The following is a 26601-nucleotide window of genomic DNA, read 5'->3' as shown; positions in this document are numbered from 1 at the left end:
ATTTCTAAACAATGGTTTTACATCACTCACTAAAAAGTTTTATCAGGATAATTTGCTATCAATTCTCCTAAGGAGCACAAATGTTATTTAAATTAACAGGACTTATATATAGATATAAGTATCGCTCAATTTAAAATACCAGGCAATGCATGAGGTACTATTTATTTCAAGAAGAGTAAAAACTGGCAGAAACAACAGCATAATGATAAATGTGTAGTCTCCTTGCAAAAAGGCTAGACATCTTTCATTATTAGCTAAAGCTTGGGACACATGTTACTTTGGGACTTAAAAATCATTTAAAAGATTGTCCTTACAGGATCAAAACCAAAAGGTCTATCTGTGAATTTCAAGGAGAAATAAATTCTTCATTTACTCAGAAGGATGGAAGAAAGTTATAATGTATAATACAAATAACATATAATCCTCCTCCCCAAGATATACGACTGCCATTTGCAAAGCTGATGAAATACAGAATGGGATTTTTTCTAGTTTCAGTAACCTAGAACACAGCAAACACCTACAATAGACTAGAGATAAAGGGGAGGGGTATAGCATTTTAAAATTAATAATCTTGCTAGGTATTCTCTGTCACAATAACTCAACAGTGATTATATATATATTGTGTTATTTTTAACATTTCTGAATACTGATATAGGCTAGATGTAGTTTGAGTTAATTATGTTTATTTGCACCTATTCAATTTGTATCTGTCAATATGCTATTGTATGTATATGTATGTATATCTATATGCTACTGTATGTATTATAATACCTTAATTATTATTAATTCCCATTGATGTTAAATATTTACATAGCAATATGCAATATAAACATACTATACAAACACATTTCTAACTATAATTTGTAGAACAGTAGAACAGTACATCAGAATAGAAAATTCGTAGCCTTATTTCAGAGATGAGGAGTTCTTAGGTATTAAAATTAATCCAACTTTTTCTTTTGTCCTCTAATGTAGTAGAGACCTGAAACTGTACTTGGCAACTGTCAGATTACTCAAACCTGTCAGAAGAGAGCCAAAACCTTATTGACTCTTGTGAACTCTATGAAAAGTCTCAGCAGTGCTGCTGAGAGTCGAACTAGGCTGGGTGCCAAGATTTTACTGAGGGTCAATTAACTTGCAATAACCGAGTTAGAAAATTTGTCTTGGACTTACGACTGCACTCAAACTAAGAAACACAATTTTTCAGTACTATTACCAAGTAGAATGCAAAAAAATAGTCACCTTATAAAAGAAATTGGTGCGTCCAACAGATCCAACTTTTCCTGTGTGGTTCATGAAACAAATGTTTCCTTCAGTAGCACCATAGAACTCACAGATCTTAACAGCACCAAATCTGTCTAAAAATTCCCTCCATACATCATTTCTTACTCCATTTCCAACTGCTAGTCGGACTTTGTGATTTTTTTCTCCTTCCTTCTGTTAAAAAAAGAAAAAAAAATTAACTTATAGTATACTGACAACTGCATGTAATTGTTGCATATATTGCAGGGAAAACATACCTTCTTTGGGATACATCCAGTAAAAGACAAAAAGAAGAAAAAATAACACTCAAGAAAGCTGGCATAGCTGGTGGACAGCTGTAAAGTAGTAAGCTGCAATCTAAAACCTATTATCTTGTTGAACAAAGTAATTATTTCCTGAAAAATTACTACAATGATTTATATAAACACTTCCATATTTTAAAAGTTGTATTGTCTCAGTCTATTTCTCCCCAGAGGAATTAAAAAGTTGGGAAGAACAGAGAAAGATGGGAATTATTTCTGTCCCGGGATTAAAGTCAGAAGAGATGAATAGCTACTTTCTTCTTTCTTCAGAGTGATTATGAGGAAACAATCCGATTTCACATAGTTGTAAAATATGTTCCTTCCCACATACTGCATATGAGTCATCTTCTGTACTTTTTTCAGTACTAAGACATGGAAGGTTTTGTTCAATGTTACTGGAATACATTATTTCTTAGTGATCTTGAGTCTTCACTGTTGTCAGGTCCCATGTTTACCATAACGAACACAATAGTATGTATCCAGTTCAGTAAGATATTCTAGTTTTATTTATACATTCCCAAACCTTGAGATTGCATGGACCACCATTAAAATACAATAATATTTTAAGCTGAAGTACCAGAAGGCAAAACATCTCTACTGTTTGGATTTGTTTTGGCTTATTTTAATTTCACCTAGTTTAAAATACGGCTCCCTTTTCAATCACTTTAAGTTGCAATACAGAATGCTCTAGAAGTGAGAGCTCAAAATAAACATACTTGTTTATCACATACCTTCAGAACTGCATAGCACTCTGCCACTGCAACTGTCTCTATACGCCTCCATTTACCTACATGCCAATGTATGCAAATACCTCTCTATATACAAATGCACACATCCGTACATATTCACATTCTTTCTACACATATATATATGTACACATTCACATACATATACTATAGACACAGAGTCCCTACATCCTACTTTTCTATTATGATCCTTCTCCCCCACCACCACAATCCAGTATGGATTAGTTATGTCTTTACAGTAAAAATCCATTTGAACACCTTCAGTCTAACATAAAATCACAGCAAATTATTTTTGTGAAGAGATCTGATCAGCTGAGTGAAACAGGAATCTTTTAAATAATTTGGATATTAAAAACAGTAAGGCATCAACTGGATACATAGACAGCAGTGTTCCTCGGAGGCTTGTCTCTCGGACAAATTAAATTTTTCATGAGGATGTGAATTCTTCCTCCTGTTAACAAAAATTGCAAATACAGTGGAATTTTAAGCGCCTTTAAATCACAACGACCACTATGTTTTTTTCTCTTCCCTCTTCAAAACCAGTAACTCTCAGAAATATAAAAATGTATTCATTCATCATTAGTCTTCCTACTGCAAAATTCTCCTGCTGAAATGATTCATCAAGGAAAGCATCTATTTCACTTGATGCAGGTAAGTGTCAGCAGAATACAATCTGAGGCATTATCCCTCAAAGGCAATTTTACTGCAAAACGACATCACTCACCAGCTTCCCCTGGTCACTAACAACTCTGTTTTTACAAGAACAAAATTCTTGCTTTTTCCCTTCTATCTTTAGATGAAAGTAATTTCTAAACACATAAGCATATACTTCACTGAATTAATGCTAAATCATTATTAGCAAGTGCTGCATTACACAGCACTATGAATCTGACATGGACATAGCCTGCAACGAAGTATCTAAAAATTGCCCGCAGATGTAATTTTTATAGTGGTTTGTTTTTTCAGCTTCAGACACAATAACACAATGCAACAGTATAGGTTTCTACATGCTTGAAATAATAACCTCTGTTATATCGCATATTCAAATTAATTATATTGTCAATAAACAACAATAATATTCTTATTTTTTAAGTTAAATTATTTCAGTGTTTCTTTGAACTAAATCAGGAAAGCTTTTAATGCTTTTTTCCCTCAGAAAATTATTCATAATTTTTAGAATATTCCTGTCAGCTGATCACAAAACTTTTCAAAGTGAGTTATTTTCTTTGCAATTTCAGTGCTAAACTGATATTGACGTTGTCCATAGCCAAACTGCAGTTATCTCTTGCTGATGCCACTGAATTCTTCAAATATTCTGCCTCAGCTAAGATACAAAAAACGGCTCAAGAGATACTTTCAAGGAAACTCTTTGTTCCACAATGAACAGAAGAGACAAACATATGCATATATACACACACAGTAATTAAGTGAGTCTTTCATCAGGCTAGGAACATTCAAAACCTCTAGAGATCAAGCTAATTAAAAGGCTTTGCTTCTACTACTTTTACTTTAAGGAAAAAAAAAAAGCATTTGTAGCTGTTTGCTGAAAAGACAGACTTTTTTCTAGTCTAGTTCATCATCTAGGATGAACTAGAAGACAGTGGTCTACATGGATTATGGTGGTTGGGTTTTTTTCCCAAAAGAGCAAATACTGTATCATTTAAAAGTGCAGTAATTTCAGCTCCTCACGTTACTTTGACTGGTTTATGTTAATACAGCACAAAGTTGTTTCTCCGGTGGAAAATATGCAGAGTACTTCTGACAGATCATCATCCCATTTTGCTTGCAATGTTAACACCTATCATCAACATCAACAATACAATGTAAAGCCATCTCACTTTAGGAAGGAATGCTCTCACAGCACTCAGCCTTTTTGCAAAAATACAAAGAAGGTGTACGATGTTATCAAGAACTGATTACAGAAAGCAGATTTCTTAAAAGAGCAGTAATCGACTTCTTCACAACTAAGGTAGATCGAATGTTAGATTGCATTGCTGCAACTACTGCATTTGTGATTTAGTTAGTTCCAACATAGGACTGCATAGAATACTGTAGGGAAGAACTCTTCACGGGATCTTGTATCAACAGACAGGTATAACTCTCCACTTTCTGATGAAGCCATTATAACTGTTATGCATTTAGCAGTCTTTCAACTGTAAGAATGAAAATTACATGTAATTTCATCTCCCAGCAGGTTTAATAATTATGAAGAAAATTATTAAAATTAGGGAAACTTCAAGCAGTGAGTTTTACTCACATTAGTTTCACATGTGTGTAAATTAATATAGCAATACTTTATCTATTTTTATATTTTTAATAATTAATATACGACATTAGTTCATGTTAGCTTTATGTGTAACTGACTTTCAATGTAAAATGACCCATAGTAAATAAAACAGAGGTAGCCATTCTAATATCTCTTTTTAACATCAAACATCATTACATAGATTATTGTCCAGATCACTGCTGAAGTCCAACTCTTAGGAGAGGCGTGTTGGTATCCACGGGCATTGTGGCTGAATAGTTATGCAGTAAATAAAATGCTGCAAGGAAGAGAAGGGAAGGAAAAGAGATAATTCAACCAAATTACAAAAACATGGTTGAGCAATGAATACTTAGGATGTCCTAATGGAAAAAGAAATAAAATAAATATGCAGAAACTTTTACTTTAAACTGACTAGACCAAATATGCTTTGAATTTCCACCATCTTCAGATGGCATTTCACCAACAAGCTTATCTCTGGAACAACAAATAAAATTGAAGGAGTAGGATGAATTCCAAGGAGTCTCCTAGTACATCTCCCTTCCAGCAGAAAAGCTGTTATCCCTGTGCAATTTCTTGACACCTGATCAAGCTGTGGCATGTCAGCCAGTTGCCCTGCAACAGTTGGTATGCAGCAATTGTGTGCATGCGTATTCTTTGCCCATTGTAAAAACACTGTACCAAATTAACACCTCCTATACTAAAAGCTGTACTTCCTCACAGTATCTTATTTACAAAGGACACAGTGCCTTCCTCTGGTCACTTACCTACAAATAAGTTCAAATCAGTTCAAATTCCATGTCCTCTGATAATTAAATTATTATTTGTGGCTTTGAATTTACTAATAGCTCTCCACAGATAACTAGGACAAGAGATTTTAGAATAACAGAACGTTGTAACATCTTTTCAAGGTTTCTAAAACTGTCTGTTTATTTTCCTGCACTGTGATTTTATTTTCTTAATTCAGAGTGATTCTGAAATAAAATGGGGGTTCCGTTTACATCCACTTATTTCTAACAGTAAAGGTGAAGCACTTTTTCAATGCCTTTTCATTGATATCAATGCATTAATATGCAAGAACAGTTCTTACCGTACACCTGGATTTTTTTCCATTGATTCTGCCAAGATCTTTGAACTGTGTACCAAACATCTGCACCCATCATAAATCAGTTTGACACACTATGTTCTCCATCTTGCGTGCTTGTTTCTTTTGTAAATTAATTAATTGACAAGTCAAGACCTGCCTTACTACATCACATACCACCTGCCTGGGATTTTTCATCCGGCAGTCTTTTCTCCTTAAGTGTTCTCAATAAACTACTTGGACTATCTACGTGATTAAGCTGTTGGAAAATGCCTCTTAAGGAGCTATCAACAGTCTACCAACTGGTGCAGGAAGGATTCATGATTGCAGTTACATAAAAATGTCCGGAGCAGCCACTTTAAACAAACACAAGAAAACAAGTTCTTTTATTATTTCTGCATAAGGAAAATACAAATGGAGAGAAACAAAGATAATTCAAAAAAGGAGGCATGAATTGTTCACTGTATCATGGCCTTGATGAAACTGAAAGCAATCTGAAGTCCTGAGAATGCAAATATCTGTTAAATATAAAATATGGTAAGACAGATGACACAGGATTTGTATTCAAGTATTTCATTCAAGGTATATATGTAACAACACATTCACCAGTTCCTCTATTGATACATTAGCCCGAAAAAGGGGGATCAGGTAGTTTATTAGACTATAAGATGAGAGATTTCCTACTATTATAGATATAATACATTTTTCAAGATGCACATCCACATTCATTATTTAGTAATGCCTAATTATAAACTGCAACTAGATTTTTTGAGGAAAACACATAACGAAATTTAAAAATACAAATAAAAGAAAACAGGAAGGGTGTGAAGAACACATAAGAAAGACATAAGAAAGGACAGGAAAAGTAGGAAAAGGGCACATCTTTCTAGTTCAGAAACTCGTTGCTTGCTATTTAATATAGCTCACTCTCCATTTTTAATAATCAATCTCCTGACAATCTATTAGAATTACATTCTGAAAGAAGTTGTCTTCGTTTAGCTTTTCTATTAGGAAACATTTTATTTAGTAGTACTGCCATCTCCTCATAAAATATCTACCAACGGAAAAAAAGTCACTTTTGTCCGTATTCCACCCAGTAATACGAAGTAGATAATTGTATTTTTGGTGACCATCCCAGGAGCACACTAGTCAAAACATATCACACAAAACTTTTTAAAGGTCAGTTCAGAGAATTAAAGTGCATACAGATTATTTCTTGTGATGCATATTATACACAGTGTTCTGTGAGCAATATGAAGCTTCCCTTTGTGAAAGCATGATTGTGATTTTTAATATAAGCACATTTTCTGCATGACTCCACTGGTTTAACCTGAAAGATGAGTCTAGGAAAAACTGAAAGCTGGAAGGAGAGAAATTGGTCAAGTTGTATGACCTCTTAAGTCATGATCCACCGTGCTAGAACCAGTAGTTGACATTGTAACTAGCCTTCAGTGCTGTTTTGGATATGAAAACTAATGCTTCCTCAGGCATTACTGAAGACATTTTCCACTAAGAACAACTGAAAACCTTTACCATAATTAGTGGGGAGAATGAGAAAACAGACAGGATCATCACCAAGAGAGGTATGCCAGTATATATAAGTATCAGAAGGCAGTAAGAAAAACAGGTGTTATAATTTGTTTTAAAGTCACTTTTCAAAAAAACCACTCTTGTTGTAGTTATGGCAGTTGAAAGCAAAATGTTTGCTGTGACAGTGTTTTTTATAAGGTTAAATGATAGCGTTTAGAGAGAAAAAAAAATCTTCCAAATCTCATGGCCTTTTCTTTTCAGATGTGCTGGATATGTTCTTAGTCTAAAAGTTCTATTTTCTCTAACAGTATATACGAAAAGTATTCAATTTTATTGGAGGCACTGTTGATATTGCAGTAAATCAGAAACACCTTGGATTAAGAATGTCTGCTTATGACACATGCAAATAGTTTCAGATTTTTTGTTTAAGGATAAGTCACCGGAAGAATAAATTGTAAAATTTCCCCTGTAAATTAAATTTTAATGACATGTAGAGATTCTTAGGAGCCTTCCCATGGAAGGTACAGAGGTTGATTGTTTGTAACTGTGTCACATTACTGGTTAAGGGTATTCAGTAAAATATTTATGCCAAAAACCTGCAAGGGGCTTGACAATATCCACTCCACATTTTAAGGATATTAAAGAACAATTTCCAGTACTGAACATAAACTGAGCTAAACTTGAGGGAAATAAAATGTGATTACAAGTAAAACCTACATTGTAGAAAAGTACCTGCTGAGTAATTTCTCCTTGCTTATGTGACCATTAAATTCCCTTCACTGCTTCTCTGTGAGACACGCTATGCAACTACATAAACCCCATCCTTACACCCCTTTCCCTAACACTTGAGTTAACTGCAGGGAAATAAATATTCATGCTGTTTCCTTATGCCAATAGCAATGAATTCCTTGTTTTCTCCTTCTAAACTACTATTGTTCTAACACAGAAGAGTTTTAACACAATAAATCCCTAATCATCTTCTCTGAAGTAATTTCTGAGAGCTTAATCCCATCCAAAGAAGCCTTGGCCAAAGTGTATCTAGTAGAAAGACTGTCTTGTCTCAGCTTAACAAAACAAAGTCTGAAAGCTGATAAGCATGGTCTTATACACTTAGGTAACCCCAAGGAAACAAGAAATGTTACCCGTGCCAGAGGATAACACTGTCTCAATACCAAGTGGACATAAAACAGGACACATATCAAATAAGACATTATAAGCAATGATACAATTATTTGTGACACAGACATTGAATAGAAGCAGAAGTGAACTCTGGTTTTAACAGAGAGCCTACCTATTTCATGCAAGGTATCATAAATCATACAAATACTGTCATACTGCATCACAGCTTATGAAAGCAGAAAACAGGACATAATGTCAACCAGCAAGACCAATTTATCAAATTTCTGAATATTCTTCTTCACTGGAGTAGTCATGCTAATATCTTAGAGACGGATCTATTTTGTAGCTAGTGATGGCTATTAGCCATCAATGCTGGTCACTGTATTTTCACTAATCAAAATGCTGCAGAAAAAGGTGCTCGGAATAGAGCAGGCATGAGGATTACTCATTTGGAAACCTAGAAAAATCTATGAATGTCACATAATGCCAGATCTTTTTGTACTTGTACCTAAGGAAAAAAGACAACTTCCTTTTCTAACAAATGTTCTTTCCAGACAACAGATTACTAAACCAAACTGGATGCAGAATAACCTCAGAAAAAAAATCTGCTGCAAGAGTCTTCAAGAGCTGTTGCAGATGTGAGTGGGAGGAAGAACAATCAAACAAGATAAAACCAATAAGGAAAGCTCAGCCAAGAGCCTATATGCTACCAGACAGACTTGCTCAAAGTTCAGTTAAGAATTTATGAAATACAAGGCCCCAGTGTGGACTCCAGCTGTAGGCAATATACCATATATTTTGAGTTTAGTGCTAAAGAAACAAATTAAGAAAATAAGGTAATTGCTATGGATTCAGTCTGGGTTGATTAAAAGGGCCTTGTAGCACTCTAATCTCACTAATGCTGCCCACATAACATCCTGACAGAACTTTAAAACTTGCCATATCTTTCTCATGCTACTAGCATATATAGTACTTCTACATTAACAAAACTTAAATAGAGAATCCGATTTAGGAAATTATTTTACTTACTTGAAAACTAAGAGCAAATTGCATAAGACATTTTAAAACCTTCCACTTATTTGTGTGAACATGTTTCTCTTCCAGTTTAAACATGACAGATACTTAATATTTTTCTTCAGGTACCTAGCTGTCAAACTGATTTGTTTTATGATTATAGTTTTCTTCAGAAGGCTTAGCAAGCAAGCAAAAAAAGAACCAAAAAAAACCGTTTAGCTCATAGAAAAAAGAATTTAGATATGCCAGCTCCTAGAAAGTATGCACACAAATTAACAAATAGAATAATTATACAGTTAATGACTAGTTAATGATTGTATAACCACTGCATGCAGTACATAAATAGTTACAAATAGTATAAATTATTTTATTTACACAATTTAAAATTGCTTTCACTTCATGGTGGCTTGGTAAGGACTTAAAAATGGAAGAGTTGGTTTCAGAAATTAAGTATATTACTGTATAATTTGTGCTCTAAGATAAAAAGGGGTGGGAAAAGAAGCCATGCTCTCCCCATTCAGTAAGAGAACAGAAAAGGGGAACAACTAATATCTCAGACTGCAAACATGGCAAAAGTTGTTAAGTTTTGGAGAAAAGGGAAATGACTTTGTTATTTTTTTCGTCATTGTAGGCTAACTTGATTTCCACAATTTAGAAAAACTATGCTTCCCCAATATCTTGGTTTTTCATATGATCTATAACTTGATTTTTTGTTATCCAGTACATCAGTGCTCTTCACTGGGCCATCATCCATGCTCCCCTTAATTCAAGAATTTCTACCTTACTGAGGCACACATGGATAGTGCAGTAGGATCCATGACCCACAACTACATTACTTAAATGTACTTTAGAAAATTTTCCTAAGTGAAGTGCAATCCAATGACCTTGTCCATTCTTTGGTCAGTAACTCGAGATATCAATGTGAATTCTGCTGGAAAATGAGACTGATTTGCATTCTCTTATTTTAGAATACTGCTTAAAGATGATGCTAAGAATTTTCAGATAAAATATTTTGAGTTACTGGTACCATTTCCTAAGAGACAAGTCATTTTAATAAAATTCACTGGAAAGGAAATAAACCACTGATTATTTTTTGAAATAACAAAATGAAATTATGATAGTGGCAAAGGGAGGCTTTTCAAAGAGATAACAGTTGCATTGCATCCAACTTCTGTACATTTTCACAAAATTCTTTCTGTTCTCATAAATATTTGTTGTCTAGAATAGCTTTATCATTGGAAAAAAAGGCAAATGTTTCACCTTGAACAAAAAGCTGCTAATCTAGATGAAGCCCCTTCCAAGTTTAAAAATACAATTTAGATGGCCTCAGAATATGCACATTCCACAAAACAAAACAGTGCTAAAACATGGCATACAAAATGTGAGACCTCTGACACACTCAGATGCCAAGAAACAAAGTTCTAAAAGTTCAGAAAAGGCATTGAACAGTAATCCTGGTTTTCTGAACTAACCGTGCAAAATTCCATTAAATAGTACTTTTTCACCAAATGATACTGAATCAGATTTTAGTCTCAAAATCATTCCTTATAATACTTTCAGTATATCTTCATGATTCAAGCCATTATTTTTATTACACATCTGCATACCACCAAATAGTTGCAGAACCTCACATAAAAGGAAGGGCAGAAGGACATGCCCAATACAGTTTCATTTCCCTTTCAGCATCCCCACATGAAGAACAATAAATGCACTGACAGACAAGCAGGCATCACTTCGATTCCACCTACCACTGGCTGATTGCAAAGGTAACGGCAGAGTTCTCCAATGTACTGGATGACAGTCACGTTGTACCTTCTGCAGTCACTCCAGAACTGACTAGCTGAGAACTTCTTTTTTAACACACAGGTTGCACCTTCATGGACACAGTAAGGAAAATTAAATTAAGCAATTGCTTTGTGGGGCAGCTTAGCTGTAAAACAAAACATCTGAGGAGCTAAGATAGCCTCACTCAGAGAACTATTTGGTATTTAAGCTGTTTGAAGAGATGTTAGTAGACAAAAAAGAGAGAGGAAATCAGCCTCCTGGCTGAGACAGTAATGCAATAGATCAGAGCTTAAAAACAAGTCTGCTTCTCACAACACTGTTGGTGGTGTAACATATTTTAAGAGTTTAGCCTGAACTCTTGTGTTCAAGCTTTTAATTGAAAATATCCAGAAGATTCAGGCTGATAGTAAATCATTTGAGTGTCTCTGAAGCCTTATTTCTCAATAAAGCATTCATCAATGCAGATTTAGACAGAATTAACACATAATACAATGATCTTTCCCTTGCTCTGACTTGTCCTTGATGCATAAGGAAACTGAAAATACTTGCCAAGGAATTCCAAATAAATATTTTATAAAAGAGTCTTTAAGAACACCTACATTGTCTCAGTAATACATGTGATTTATTGTCAGTGTAAAAACAGTACACAAATTGAATTGATAAAAATTCATATGGAATTTTAAAATACGTGTAAAAGCTGAGTGTTAGTACAATCTGTTGTAGTCAATGTATATGTCAGTATTTTAAGCTTACCAAATAGATTTTATTTCTATTCTACTGTACAATGCTTAGTCTGTACATATACTAATGCACCATACACACTACCAAAATTCTACTTATGTCTTTAATTTCCTTTTTTGCCTAAATATAAAGAAGTTAATATATTTGTGACACAAATTGCAATAACTAATTCTTCTCCCCAAAGAGAGCTTGTAGAAATCCTTTGTTAGTACAAAACATCCCCCCTCCCCAAAATACACAGCTATTCCAAAAAAGACTACTCATTGAATTTGAGCAAAGCATTAGCTTCCCTAGGGGTAATGAACCTAAGTATGTTTCATACATTTTTATAATAATTAATTCTCTATTAACAACAAAAGCAAGCAAGTCTTACCCAGTTCAATGCATCCACCAATGCCAAGAAGAGAAGCTGCACTGTGATAAAGAGGCAGAGTAATATAAATGATATCTTCTGAAGTAGCACCAAAAGCCCACAGTCCAGCAGCTCCTTTAAGAATCTGTAAATGACTAATGACTGCTGCCTTTGGAAGACCTGTAATCAAAATCAAAATAATGCATTAAAGCATTTCTTAAAGAGAATCTATGTATAAAGCCTCTAAAATCATAAAAGAGTCAATTCTTTCTTCTGTAAAGAAAAAATTCCATCTTTTTAGATGGCCATAAATAGTCAATTGGGTGTTTAACACAATATTGCATGTTTCTGAACACATAAAGATTAGCTAGTTTGAAACCTCACCTCTTTGCTACTTAGTTTGATGTCACTTCCATTCCAGTAAGAAGAAACATGAAGAAACTCACTGGTTTGCCTACTAGCAAATAACATACAGCAGAAATGGACAAAAAATTTACTCTATATATGGACTTCTTTTAACATAAAGATCTTGTTAAGGCAAGAGTTATAGTGACCGTAAGATAAGTAAGAAAGGTATGGTATCTACATGGAGTAGATCACACAACGGGTGCTTATCTAAAAATCATACATCTATTAGTTTTAGAACTCTAAAAGTTTATGAAGTATTAAAAAAAAAGAAAAAAAGGAAAAAAAAATCATTGAAAAGACCACACCAGTTAGGTTCTTCTGCATGAGTTTCTTCAAGTTCAGCAAAGCATTTCTCTTCGGCAACATGCAGACTCAGAGGCAAGGGCTTCTTAGGCCACTACCCTGCTACTAATTAATCTGAGTAGGAGATGCGATCTCGCATAATGTATGTGCTCTCAAACACACACACAGATTTCAGTCCGAGTCAGGCTGATGATGAACAGTGAGAACTGCTCAATTCTTAAAAAATTGCAATGTTCACAAAGTTTTTTTACCTATTCTAGCACAACTATTGCTCATTTGAAGACTTAGCTAGAGCTGGAAGTATAATCTGTGGAGAGTCTAGCTACACCTTAAGACTACTCCACTTTTCCACACTAAAGAGAAAAGCGAATATGCCTAGGCTGCCAATAAATTGCTTCTAGCACAAGTTTCCTACAATCTTGAGTTTTTACTTCTTCCTTTACAGATTGTGCAAAATACACACTTCTTTTAACTAAGATTATTAGTCATTGGTGTATCAAAACATGTGAAAATGTTCAGTTATTCAGAATTAGTTATTCCATACTCTTCAGAAAAAACAAACCTTATGGTTCTAGTTACATAGTACATAATAGAAATTCAATTTAAATTAATGTATTACATACAAAGTTTCCAAAAGATTTTAAATTCTACATAACTGAAACTTGAGACTTCACAGATATTCTGATTCTAATTGTAAGAACAAAATCAACCCACTTGGACAATTCTGTAATATTTTATAGCTAATTTTAACTCCCAACTCATAACAAGTAAGCTTAGACATATTTCTATTAGTAGCATTGCAAATGAAACCTCATGTCTTGACAATATTTATAACTTCCTAACTTTTTTATTGGAGACTGATGTTCTTATTTCCTAATTTTTCCCGAGAACCTGAAGCAAATAAATTGAATTATTATTTGTAGGAAGGAACAAAGCCTCAAACCATATATGCATTTTTAATCTTCATGTGGCTAAAACTGTTGTGTTCAACTGAATGAGAATGCCAATCCACTCATCTTAAAAACATAATGCTGCCTTTCATGTCAGTGATCAGGTTTTTTTAAGTCTTAGCTTCTTAGCTGGTGGAGCACAATTCAGACATCTGTTTCTAAGCTAAAAGGCTAGTAACTTAATCCTATTTTCTGTCTCTACAGTGACGTCCATAAAACATGACTTGATGAAAGAACAACAAATGACTATTTGCATGATTCAAGATTATTTTTTAAAGTTCTAGGTAAAATCTTAGTTTTAGCTAGGCAGTGTTATGTGGTCACAAAATACTATCTATTATGATTGTAAACCGACCAAAAAGCAATGTTTTGTAAACAACTTAGCTGTGAATTAATAAGAGGTAAAGCCTCTCATAGTATTTGCACAATGCGGCAGGAAAAAATAAAGAAGAGAAACTGAATAGAAACACTTACTTAAAAGAAATATGGGTGTTTTTCTATAATAATGCTTATAGATAAGAAACATGACATTTTGCTATTGAGATACTAGAGTTTCAGAAAAATCAAATTCCTAGATGAAAGCTGAAGAAAAATATAGACTTTTTAGCAGATCTGTACCTGTAGTTCCCGAAGTAAATATGTATAAAACAGCTGACTTGAGGTTCTTGGCAGTGCATCGATTAACTGGAACAGGGTCTTCAGATGCAACTTCTATTTTGTCTAAAAGGGTATGCACACCTGGAAACCTGGAATCCTTGGCCATTATCCAAACACTAACATCTTTTTGAAGTTTAGGAAGTATTTCTTCCAACGTCCCAAGCAAATCTTAAAAATCAACATGAAATAATGTTACTTCCATTATTTGTCTTCACAAAACAAGAGAATAAAGCATTTTGTCTCTTAAAATTTTTCTTATAATAGAAAGTCACCTATGCCATGCATATAGATTCAATAAAATAACAATGAACTAGAACGAAAATCTACTGAAAACACTGCTAAAAATTCTACTGATCCCTCACAGTCAAATGGTCAAACAGCTTTCAAGGCAAACTTGTGAGCCTTGATTACTTGTTCCTATTGCCCACGTGATTTTAGGTAACCCTTAGTCATTGTTAAGACCAGAAGAAAGTGTGGTTGAGTTTCAACTTCAAATAAATCTTGAAGAAATCCATGCAAGGCAGATATAGACGTACAGTATATATACATATATATACAGTATATATATACAGATATATACAGTACAGGTTTCTTCAGATGCCCTCAAAAGTAATCTCCCATTGAGAACTCTTTTTTTCAAAAGCACAGACGTGACTAATTTAAAAAGAAACAGCAATTTAACTAGGGTTTATTCTGTTGGCTTATCAGAAAAGAAAAAATTAGAGAAGTTCCTAGAGTAAATAAAAAAGAAAATATATAGAGACGTCAATCCTTAAATAATCCATTTGGTATTTATATTTTGAAGCATTTTTACAACATCACTTTCTCAGAAGACTGCCCAGTCATTAAAGTACTAATCCAGGAAAAATATCAAGAACAGAAACAATACTGCTTTCAATAAAACCCACTTACACCTAAGTGCTTTGATACATCTTACTCTAAGTAATTAATCTTACAAATATTCCTATGGGTATCAATTTATTTTATTATCTCGGTTTTCATAAATGAATAAACAAAGTTGACGTGACTCATCTAGAATCTCACAAAGAGCCAGCATTTGAAATCCTGATGTCAATTCCAAACTCACTTCACAAATATTAAATATGCACACCATATGCATAAATTTTATGCCAAAACAACTGAAGATTTTTAATCTTTCAGAAAGCTGCATTCCTAATGACAGACTGATGTAGTTATTTTAATTAATAACAAACAAATCTATATTGCTATTATGGATATACAGCCTACTATTATCAACTACGAATGTTTTACTAACCTAAAGCCTACAGAGCACAAATTTTATATATTTTATGAGCATTTAGCAAATAGATCTGACGTAGTGTAACATTAAATATTTTGTGTCCTAACTTCCTAGTATGGCAGAATGATTTCAGGAAGGAATTACCCAAATAATTTTAGAAATCTGAAAGATGGACAGCATCCTGTTTAAATCACTGGAACACAGTCCCCTTATAGACAGCAACAGAGTGAAAAAATTTAAATAAGAAATAATTTTAAGAAGAGTAGAATTAACTGCAGGAAACCTGATGCCACAAATGTCAAGGTTCCTAGGCATATTAATTATATCTTGCTGTTGTATTATAGAATTAGGGTATATTTTTGAGCAATAAACAGAAAAATATAACTGTACTATTTCTAATACGGATTAATAAACCAAGTGTGATGGAATAACTATGTACATATTATCTTTTTATACTGATTTTTGTCTTCCTATTACACATATATGTCTCTCAAATATACTAAGGATAGTTTGTGTAGTTAGACTGAGAACCTAGCAAAAGAAACAGAGGTGTTGGACATAGCTGGAGTTCTATTTCTGTTTTCAAAAGTAGTAAGAGAACACAGCAGTCTCTGCCACTCTTTATTCATTCAGAGGCTCCATCCACAATGCAAGTCCCTTAAAAAGAAGAGGACTTGCCTCTTCTTTTTTTTTTCTTTTTCCCCCTTTTCATGCATCAAAGGAAGAAAGATGGCAACTATGAACTTTAACCCTGCAGATGCATTCGTTTAAGATTCAAGAATAACATAAGGACACGTTTCCCTTTTAGTAGATTGAAATATATTTACCCAAAATAGTTAAGATTAATCATCATATTGAACATACATATTCATTATTTTTTTCCCAATGGCTCTGGAGTTTTTACTACTATTGAACTATTACTATTGAAATGATTACACAGCATAGTTTTTCTTTGTGCTCAGGAATCTAGTACTTGCAACAATGCATGAACACTTGCAATTAAAAGTTTCCATGAAAGAAACTTCTCAGTAGATAGTAGAGAGCAGCAGAAACAATAAATGATTTCCTGAATAAAAAAAGGTTAAACAAGTTAAAACAGCTGTATTCAAAGTGCCAGAAACTGAAAGTCACTTCTGGAACACATGAGATGGGGTGTTTGGAGATGACTCTCAGTTGTAGTAACATATTTCCAAATAATAATTTGAATGATGGTCAACTAACATTTGTTCCCCAAACAGAAAACTTCCATGCTAGACATTGTGTAGGGCTGTCTAGTCTTTACATATCATCTTTTCCACCTGACAGGAAGACACAGCCCTCTTGGAAGAGCTATAATTTGTATATTTCTAGAGGTACCTTGTACATGCAGTTCATATAGAAAAACAATTGCAGTAAAGCAACTCAGCTATTTAAACTTGGGAGTTTCACTCAAGTACTTATTGACTTTTTACACTATAAAAGTATACTCAGATTTTGGGTTACTTGTTTTGGGAGAAATGTCTCCTCATGCTAAATTTGGCAAGTTCCATCTGTGTTGTTTACATTGCTTGTATACAAATATTCGCCATTTGCTAATTATTTGGCTCCTACTGGGAAAAAATATCTGGAATTGATCAGGATGGATATGTTTTTCCACTTTTGTTTGCTTTTCTTCTCCTTTACTTTTAAAGCATTATTCAACAAAAGTTTGTGAAACTGTTACTTTATATTCACATTAATACATACATTAATGTCAGTTACATCTTTTGAGAAAGCAAGGAAAATATGTTTTGAACTACTGTCCTAGGCTTCTAGCTGCACAAAGGTTTTTTTATGTTATTTTCTAGCAGAGAGATCATGCAGGCTGTTGGCAAGGACACAGTTCCATGCTGATGAAAGGAATACATTAGATTATGAGATCAGTTTGTACTGAACAGAAAGTTACTCAGAATGAAAACTCCAAGAAAAGGTTCTTACATAACTTTGATGTGTACCCTGGCTGATATGCTTAGGAAGTTGTAACAAGTCCAAACTCTTCCCAACACTGTCTGCCCCCAGAAAATAATTGTTACTTATACTTGATCCCCCAAGTGACTCAGCACGGCTTCTCACAAAGTAGTAATAGAAAAGTCAGCTGTGGCTCAGGACAAGTGCTGGTATCCTGAGGCGCCACTGAAGGCAGTAAGGTAATAAAATATAAATCACCTTGCAAATCAGAGTCAGCTCTTTTCTTCACTCAAAGACCATCTGGGACAGGACACAAACTAGAATAAAAGCAAGTGATCAAAGCGACATGGTGTCCAACAGAGCAGGTGTCTTCCACAGGTTTTCAATGGTCCCTTGTAATAAACGTTTAGGCCTAAATAGTTTTTTATTCCAAATAGATAGAATCCATTTTGATAGAATCCATTCTTTTTTCATTCAGTGACTAAGATGACAGATGAGACTTCTACTTCTATGTAATTTACAAATACCAAAAAATACTTCTCTTACTCTTTTTCTCTGGGATGTAGGCATGCTTCTGTCTAGCTCAGAATACACTCAGCAGCAGCAAGCACTGCCAGTGCCTCAAGAGTAAAGAATGCTGCCCAAAAAAATGCAGTACAGTTGGGAGACGTACCTCTGTACAGAACTGCAAAATCACAAATTGGCTGTGAATAGCAGGGGCCTCTGGAGGTCACCTTAGTCCGATCTCCCTGCTCAAGCAGAGCCACGTAGAGCAGGCTGCCCACACGTGTCCAGGCAGCATGTACATTCCCTTAATAGCCTTTGTTATCAGGACTGATGTAAATCAATCTCATGGAGTTTAGAGAGCAATCCTTTAACAGGTGAATCCTTCCTTGCCTCAGAAGTCATGATGGCAGCCTGCGATGTCCTGCTCTGGGCTGAACTCCTCCCAGCAGGAACAGACTAGAGATGCCCTGGCACATAAATTCCATTTGTGCATTTCTGGTGGGCCACTAAACTGTATGTATTGTTTAGTAGTATTGCTGTTACACTGCTATAGATACAAAAATACAACAGATGCTATGTAATCCCTTCTTCAATCAAGACTTCAATCAATAGAAATATTCCCCAAAATGGACATAGTGCCTTAAAGATGTCTCCATTTTAAGCTCTGCCTTATCTCCTCTGTTTAACCAGCAGCTTTTAAACAACTAAGGGTGGCCTAGTCTGATAACAAATGCAGTAAGAATGAACACTTCTTGAAAGGGAAGAGCAGACAGTTTCTTTCTTTCTCTTTTACAAGTTCCTCATTGACTCACAAGTTAGTTAACTGCGTTTTATTACAGTTTGAAACTCTAGCTTTTGAATCTCTTTCAAGAAACATTCCCCAAAATGGGAGTGGTGGGAGAAAATGTGTGTGAGAAGGTTAAGTAACAAATTAAAGCAAGAACTAAATGCTCTGGGAACATAGCTGACAAATGAGAGTAGTTAAAGTAAAAAAACTCTCTCTCTGACACAAAGGCAAATGGAATTACTGGAAAGGAACAGAAAGACTAAATATTGGCAAATAACAGAATCTGTACTTGCCTTTTAACCCGGGCCTGGATGAAAAGACAAAACATGTACTTGATTGCACTAAATGAATTAAAAGAGCATCAGTGTCATAGGAAAAAAAAAATCAGACTTCTAGAGATGGCCATTTCATATAAGAAACCAACAAGAGGAAGAAACCTTGAAGTTTTTATAATATATCTAGGGTTTAACAATAAAATATTTAGCTGTTGAATTCATAGAATACATCAAACCCACAAGCTTAAATACTCCTGAAACACTCTGAACTAAAGTTACAAAAAGCAATCCAAGTAAGAGAGAATTGTCAGATCAGAAGAAAGACTGATTCCAAGTGCTGAAGCAGAGACAAGATAATACTAATTGGAAGGGGTTACCAAACCACAATGCCTGAAAAATATGCAGGCACACAACAAAACTGAAGAGCAAAAAACGACACGAGAGTGATTTTAAGACAGGCACTATGAAAAATGGAACAAGGTATGGCAGAAAATGCAACCATAAATAGTATCAAGCCTAATTGTATGGAGACATCGCATTTTGAAAATGAGGCACAAAAAAGCTTCAAGATGCAATCATCTCACACAAAGGGAAGCTACATCATTCTGAGCAAGGAAGATTTAGCCATAAACAATCATCAGTGGGAATTGTTTCAGACAGCAGCTGAAGGTGGAAGATATGCTTCAGCATAACTGAAACCTTAATATTAACTACATATACATTAAGATACAACAATAGAGCCTGTATATAGGTTCCTGTTCTAATTTGCTATTACAGACAAGTATTTCAAGAGCAAATTTGGTTTTGCTGAGCACAGAAAGTCCAATTGTTAAGAGCAATCCTGTTCTGCTGTGCTGCAGTCTATGAATAAGACCAAAAGCCATCCAAAACACTAGATATAATCTAACTTTTTCAAGAAATATAATTGCTATGCTAACCTGCTTTTGTGGAGGATGAAAAACCTACATATTTTTTAAAAGAATTTCACTATGCAGAAATAATGCCATCACGTACTCTTGTCTGATTTTAAAAAACAGTCTTAATTGCCAGACATTATGCCTGTCTATGGCAATGACAGGTATCAGACCACAGGTTGATTGGTTTCAGTGTAAATACTTTGAAAAACAAAATATATCATATTCAAACTATCCACACTTCTGTGAAAATAGTGCCACAAGGAAAATGAACAACTCATGCCCACTGATGAGGAAGAATCCCTTGATACTAACACTGGATGAAAAGATGTTTAATAGACCTCTAAGAATTATGTAACTGACTGTGTAACCCCAGCGTTAAACATTGCTCTGCAATTGTTATAAACATTAGGGGGAAATTATTATCTATAATAATTAGGTATAATATGTTTCTTTCAGGAGTGGTATGAGTTGGGCCTCACAGTCACTGATCTGTGTATAAACTTTCAGTTGCTAAATCTGGACTCTTTTGGAGAGGCTCCTGTATGATGTGGTCAATAGCTGAAGACCTAGCAACTTTAACTTCTTCCACAGCTTTAAAAAAAAAAAAAAAAAAAAAAAAAGTGCCTCACTGAGAAGGCTCATGGGCCTTAAAGACTTACAGCAGAGACTAAAAGCCAGTAATAAAGTAAGAAGTCCAAAATGTAAAATACCAGCTCAAAAACTAATTTTTTGGTATTTCTGTTGTACCAGCTGTCTGCACACAGCTCTTCCCTTGTAAGCAGAGGCAGAATCCTATTTCAACACAGTTGCTCTTACTATCAGCTGTTGGTAGCAAATGAAGAGTGGAGAAACACAGCTCCTGGCTCTGCTCTGCAACTGCTTTTTTCATCCATTAGTTACCTCTAATTTAAATAAAACTTCTCTCAGATACAAGCTTTGATCAAAAGTTTCTCCATGGCCACAGTCAATGAGCAGGAAGTTCCTGAACACTAATTCACTTCCTAAAATGATTCACTCAAAAGTACATATTCATAAAAATGAGCTAAACAAGATATTTTTTTTAATTAAGTAAGAAGGCAAAATGAAAAGCTGCCAGTTCAGAAGCCTTGTTATCATATATTTGGATTATATTTAAATTGGCTTTTGTTTCATTGGCTTGTTTTAATTACCAAACACCTTAAACCAGCAAACCATATAAAATTAGAATTACAAGATTTATAGTTTAAAAATGTGCAAGGGAAAAATCTTAAATGCATTTTTGAAAACACAACGTTGTAGCAGTAGAGAACAGATTGAAGAAAATTGTATAATTTGGGTGTCCTGGGTGTAAACCCCCACAACTTGTGTAACAGGAGCAAAGCAAGAAGGTGTGCAATAAAAAAAAAAGGCAAAGGAGAGTTGAAACAATAATTTTAGAGAGGTGGGACAACATTACTATGCAATATTTTGATATATTTTCTTCCAATTAAGTAGCTTCTGTGCAGTCTTTGAGCCTTGCAAGTTCACTTTCAATTGATCATAAATGTTATGGCAAGTTTATGTCGTGGATCCGTCTTCAGTTTTTACATCTATCTAATTAAGTCAAATTTGAACATGTAATACCCAGGATGCCTACAAGATTTTAAATTCTTTTGAAGCATTTAATAAAAATGTAATATTCCAGAAAGTCGTACCACACACTGTACCATCGCTATTCAAACACAGCAATTTCTTCTACAGTCAAACAGCAACAACTAGTTTGTTATTATGAATCAACCTCCTATACTCCCAAAACTTTATTCTTGGAAAACTGTCGTACCTCTGCAAACAGTTGAACAACAGAGGTTGTACAGTCCAAGCTTAGACCTTCCAGTTTTGCAGTGTGTTTGATCAGTAGAAAGATGGGAAGATAGTACAAGAGAATAAAGTACATTATTTAAATTATATATATAAATTAAATATAAATATAAATTAATAAATAAATATATATTTATATTATAAATTAAATATAAATAAATATAAATAAATAAGATTAATTTTGACCATTTGAGAAGTAATGGAAAAGTATTCTTAATAGGTCATTTTAATGCTTTTAGAAACACTTTAAGCTTCTACTGATGCAATTAAGCACTTGGAACAGATTGTACTTAGATGTTGAAAACTCTCCTACAATATACAATTTTTAGGAAAAGATTAAATAGTTGCTAACAAAGCATGGATATAATTGACTCTGCCTGAGAGGGTCCAGCCCTGCGTTTCCTTCACATCTGTAAATCAGGTTCCAATAAACAATCTGGAGGGCCGGATATGTGTGAGGATGTGAATTAAAAGCTTTGGATGTAAGAACGAGGAGCATATCCTACCTGCTCCCACAACCAGTATCTTGGGCTCACAGCTACTGACACAGTGCAGGAGAGATCTGAAGCGGACATTGAAGTTGAGGAACGCCACCACACAGCCCAACTTGGCCAGTCCGAACCACACGTGTATGAAGTCTGGCTCGTTCCCCATCAGCAAGGCCACCGTGTCTCCCTTCTTCAGAGCCTCGTGCTGCAGGAAGACCTGTGCTATCCTGTTACTCCTCCGGTCCACATCCCTGTAGGTGTGAACGGTCCCTTCGTAGATGAGGAACGGTTTGTGGGGCTGCTTCTCCGCCAGCGTCACGAACTTGTCCAGGACGGTGACAACCCTTCCTTGCAGCCGGTACATCTCCATCCTCAGCCCATAGGTCAACACTTTGAGCAGGTATCCCAGGTCTGCCCAGAAGTAGGGGAAGAGGAGTTTCTGGATGAAGTGCAAGGAAAGAATCCCGACAGCAGCTCCCGGTACCCAGGCGGGCGGCACTGGGAGCGGGTAAAGGTCCTCCCAGCCACGCATCTCCCCGCAGCCGCGCCGCCGGGCACACGGCCGGGCAGGGCGCGGAGGCGAAGGCCGGCACGGGCTGAGGCTCTGCCCGCCCTCTCCTCCTCCACAGCGGGACGTCCGGGCCAACACCGCTCAGGAGCTAGGGAGACAGGGAGCTCCGACGGCGCCCGCCCCAGCCAGCCCCGGCACGGCACGGCACGGCACGGCCGGAGTCCCCGCCCGCCTCAGCCTCGCCGCACCTGCGGGACGGCCCGGCGGGAGCGGGGCGGGAGTGCCGGCTGAGGCCGGACACCTTCTCCCCCCTCGGCCCCGGCACTCACGGACAGCGCCCGGCTCCTGCTGCTCCTGCTGCTGCTTCCTGAGCCGGTTGCATAAGGCGCGAACTCCCTCCCGCCCACCCCCGCCCGGCGGCCGCAGCCCGGGGTTGGCTGCCGGCGAAGGCGGCGGCGGCGGCCGAGCGCAGGAAGCCTCGCCCCGGGCCGAGGCGGCGGCTCGGAGCTCCAGGCGCGGTCCCGCGGAGGGCGGGGGCGGGAGCGGGGGGCAGGTGGCTCCCGCCGCCGGGCCAGCCCCGCCCCCGGCCCCGAAGGAGCGGAGGAGTGCAGACACCCGAAGAGCCGAGTTGTATGCCCGACTCTCTCTACTACTGTTTTCTTCTGTTTTACCACTAAGGTCGAGGCTCGATTAGACTAAGAATGTACAGACACAGGTGTGTGTCCTGGGGTGACTAGAGGGAACCCATTCAGAAGTTTCCTCCCAAATTTTGCCCTAAACCAGGACAGTCTGGCATACGGACTCTGACTGGACATGCATTGAAAACCAATTCAAGCAAATCAAATAGTGCAAAACTAGATTATGAGTAGATTTCACGCCGCTTTAAAGGCGAACCTGTCAGTAGGCTGGCAGGTTTTTATTGATATTGTAGTGTTCCTTACTTGAAAAGGGCAGTGGATGTGTATGTTCTGTGCTAACTAGGTGTACATTTACAGGAAGAAAGAAGTATTGAGGTCTTCATCACTTCTTCCAGAAAGACATTCTTCGACAACACAGAGTTCTAGCTTACTTCTCTTAGATGGAGATAACTTAAAAAGCCAGTATTTAAAATTTTTTAAAAGGTAGATTAAATGCTGCATTAGCCTGTGCTTAACATACAAAAATTCACTGTAGTTTATGACTGACTGAAGTTTGGCTGTTGCTACAGAAATGTGCATAAGCAATGAATAAGGGGAAATGCCGTGACTTGTAAGGAAGATACATACTTATGTATTGATTTGAAGGAAGATAGAGGTTGGCAGATACTCTTGTTTGCAAAGACTGCTTTGAAGAAGGCAGAGAGAAAGCAGAAGGCACGGCAGGTCAGGTCAATGAAAAGCTCTGGGCACATCAGCTTAGATGAGAGTGAGAGGAAAAGCAATAGGTAATTGATAGAGCACAGAATGGGCTGTGGATAAGAGAAATCTATTGTAAATATAATGTGCTCTGAGCTAAAACTCAGCCAGGCAACATTGCATTTACTAAAGTGACTAATGATTAGTTATGTCACCACATGTCATGAGAATAGACAGGAAAAATTTTGTAGCTTAGATGTTCTTATCAGTGCTGCTAATCCCCAAGAACTGGAATGATGAGCAAGACCTTAGCATAAAGACTCTGGTATTCTGAAATATGAAGCCTCAAAGCTAAATTGTACATTTGTGGTCTCTGAATTGTCCCTTTTCGTGTTAATTCTGCATAGAAATTATATTGATCCTCTCTACTCAGTATCCAAGGTTCTTGTAAATATGCACAATAACTTACTTCTTAATATCCTCCTGAAGAGAGACAGGACAATTCTCTAATGCATGAGTTATTTTCCAGTTTTTTTCTGGTCTGCTATAAAAATGGATATGATGAGCCAAGAAATATCAATTGGCAATGGAAAAGTCGCATAACTCAGGTAAAGCCATGCTGGAATTGGATTCAAACCCTGCTTATGCCAGAATTCCTTTGGGATATTGGACTAATCCCTTACAACATCTCCAAACAGGGTTAGTTAGTCAAGCCACATGCCTAACTTTACACCTTAAGGCCCTCTTAGTCCCTTGGTATGATGGTTACACAAGCAACTGTAGATTAAGACTCAAGGATCTGCAGTTTCTATTCTATACTAAGTGAAATGATAGCTGGTCTAGCTCCTAAAGTTAGGAGGTAGGTAAGGAATTAGTTAAATTCACCTTCAATATTTTTGCTCTCTATAGCTTTGGTTCTTGAGCCCATGGAAATACATGCACATTTGTTAATTTTTTAAAAAGTAAACAGCATAGAATTTGAATTACTCAAATTAATTTTTTTTCTTGTTAACAAGTTAATATCGGCAGTTAAGATACAATTATCTGCATGCATGGGTTGAGTGTAATATACAAACAGTTAAGAAAACATGAATGTCATATGCATTGAATAACTTGTTGGAAAAAATAGTTGTCTGGGAAAAAACATATTTTATTATGAGGATAAAATTACTAACATAGCACGTACTTGCAAGTGGTACATCCATATTGTGAAGAAACCTTAATTAAGACTATTCCAAAGGTTAACTCAAAAAAACCTCTAGAAAGTTCTCATATTTTAAAGGCAGTGATATTCATTTTAAAGTAAATAAAACCCCAAAAGTATAGTGAAAAATTATCTGCTCATCAGCTTCTTGTTAAATGTGATAAGCTGGAATCTAATTTACTTTTGACACTATGTAGGTCGTGTAAACTCGTACCACAGACAAACCACTGAGCCCTGAATTATTTAGTACATTGTAATTATTCTGCTAAGTTTCATTTCAACAGAAAACATTTTGATGCCTGAGAGTATGCTATGACCCAATAGTGAAATATAAAGGAGTTTAATTTTCTACTGGTGGAACTCATATGTGAGAAGTTTCTGGTTTGTTTTTTTAAATGTGGTTAGATAAAGTATTTCCCTGTACCAAAATCTCAGTATTGCAGGAAAATATGCACTGACTACAGAAATGCTTCTGTTGTGTAAAAATCCTGTAGTTTTGATGTTACCATTTTGACACACTGTGCATTTTAAGATCCAGATAACACATTATGGTGCTGTACATACATTTTATTAACTCTGAACCTGGCTAATATGCCTATGGGAATTTGCTTGGACTATTTTATTGACATAAGTATCAATTTGGGGGACAGGAAGCTATTTAAAATAAGATTTTTTTTGATGTATGGAGTTTTGGGGTCCCCTTGGAGTTAAATAATAGCATAAATTCTGAAGTGTCAGCTATTTTCTAATTACTTATTAAAGTAATTTTAAAGTAGTGACTTTTTTTCATCTGAAATAAAAGTTTTTAAATTTACAACAGAAAGAGATTAAACAGAAATTCCTCCAAGAAAAAAAGTCAATGACTTAAAAATAGATTCTTGGCTTTTCAGAGTGTCAGAGTACTGTAATATGGAAGAGGAAAAAAACAGCACCATATTCTGAATATTGTCTTGCAGATTGTCCACTGACATTGAATTCTTCCTTTTTTGTATTTATATTAAATAAATATATTTTAAAATATATATTCTATTTTAAAAT

The 26601-nt window shown here is 35.8% G+C and overlaps 1 protein-coding gene across 1 annotated transcript in view; it reads right to left on the bottom strand.

Moving 5' to 3' along the window:
• SLC27A6 (solute carrier family 27 member 6) overlaps positions 1 to 23407 on the bottom strand; it is a 36668-nt gene extending 13261 nt beyond the window's left edge. Inside the window, exons 1-5 of the mRNA XM_014882356.2 lie at positions 22533 to 23407; positions 14479 to 14685; positions 12221 to 12379; positions 11070 to 11194; positions 1243 to 1437 (exon numbers count right to left, since the gene is read on the bottom strand). Coding sequence (XP_014737842.1) covers positions 1243 to 1437; positions 11070 to 11194; positions 12221 to 12379; positions 14479 to 14685; positions 22533 to 23046 — 1200 coding nt within the window. The 5' untranslated portion in view covers positions 23047 to 23407. The remainder of the gene's footprint in view (positions 1 to 1242; positions 1438 to 11069; positions 11195 to 12220; positions 12380 to 14478; positions 14686 to 22532) is intronic.
• Between the last annotated feature and the right edge of the window lie 3194 nt (positions 23408 to 26601).

This window comes from Sturnus vulgaris, chromosome Z (genome assembly GCF_052056855.1).
Source record: "Sturnus vulgaris isolate bStuVul1 chromosome Z, bStuVul1.hap1, whole genome shotgun sequence".
In the NCBI taxonomy this organism is placed as follows: domain Eukaryota; kingdom Metazoa; phylum Chordata; class Aves; order Passeriformes; family Sturnidae; genus Sturnus; species Sturnus vulgaris.
Note: the sequence above shows the minus strand (reverse complement) of the source record. Positions and strands in the feature narration are given on the sequence as shown.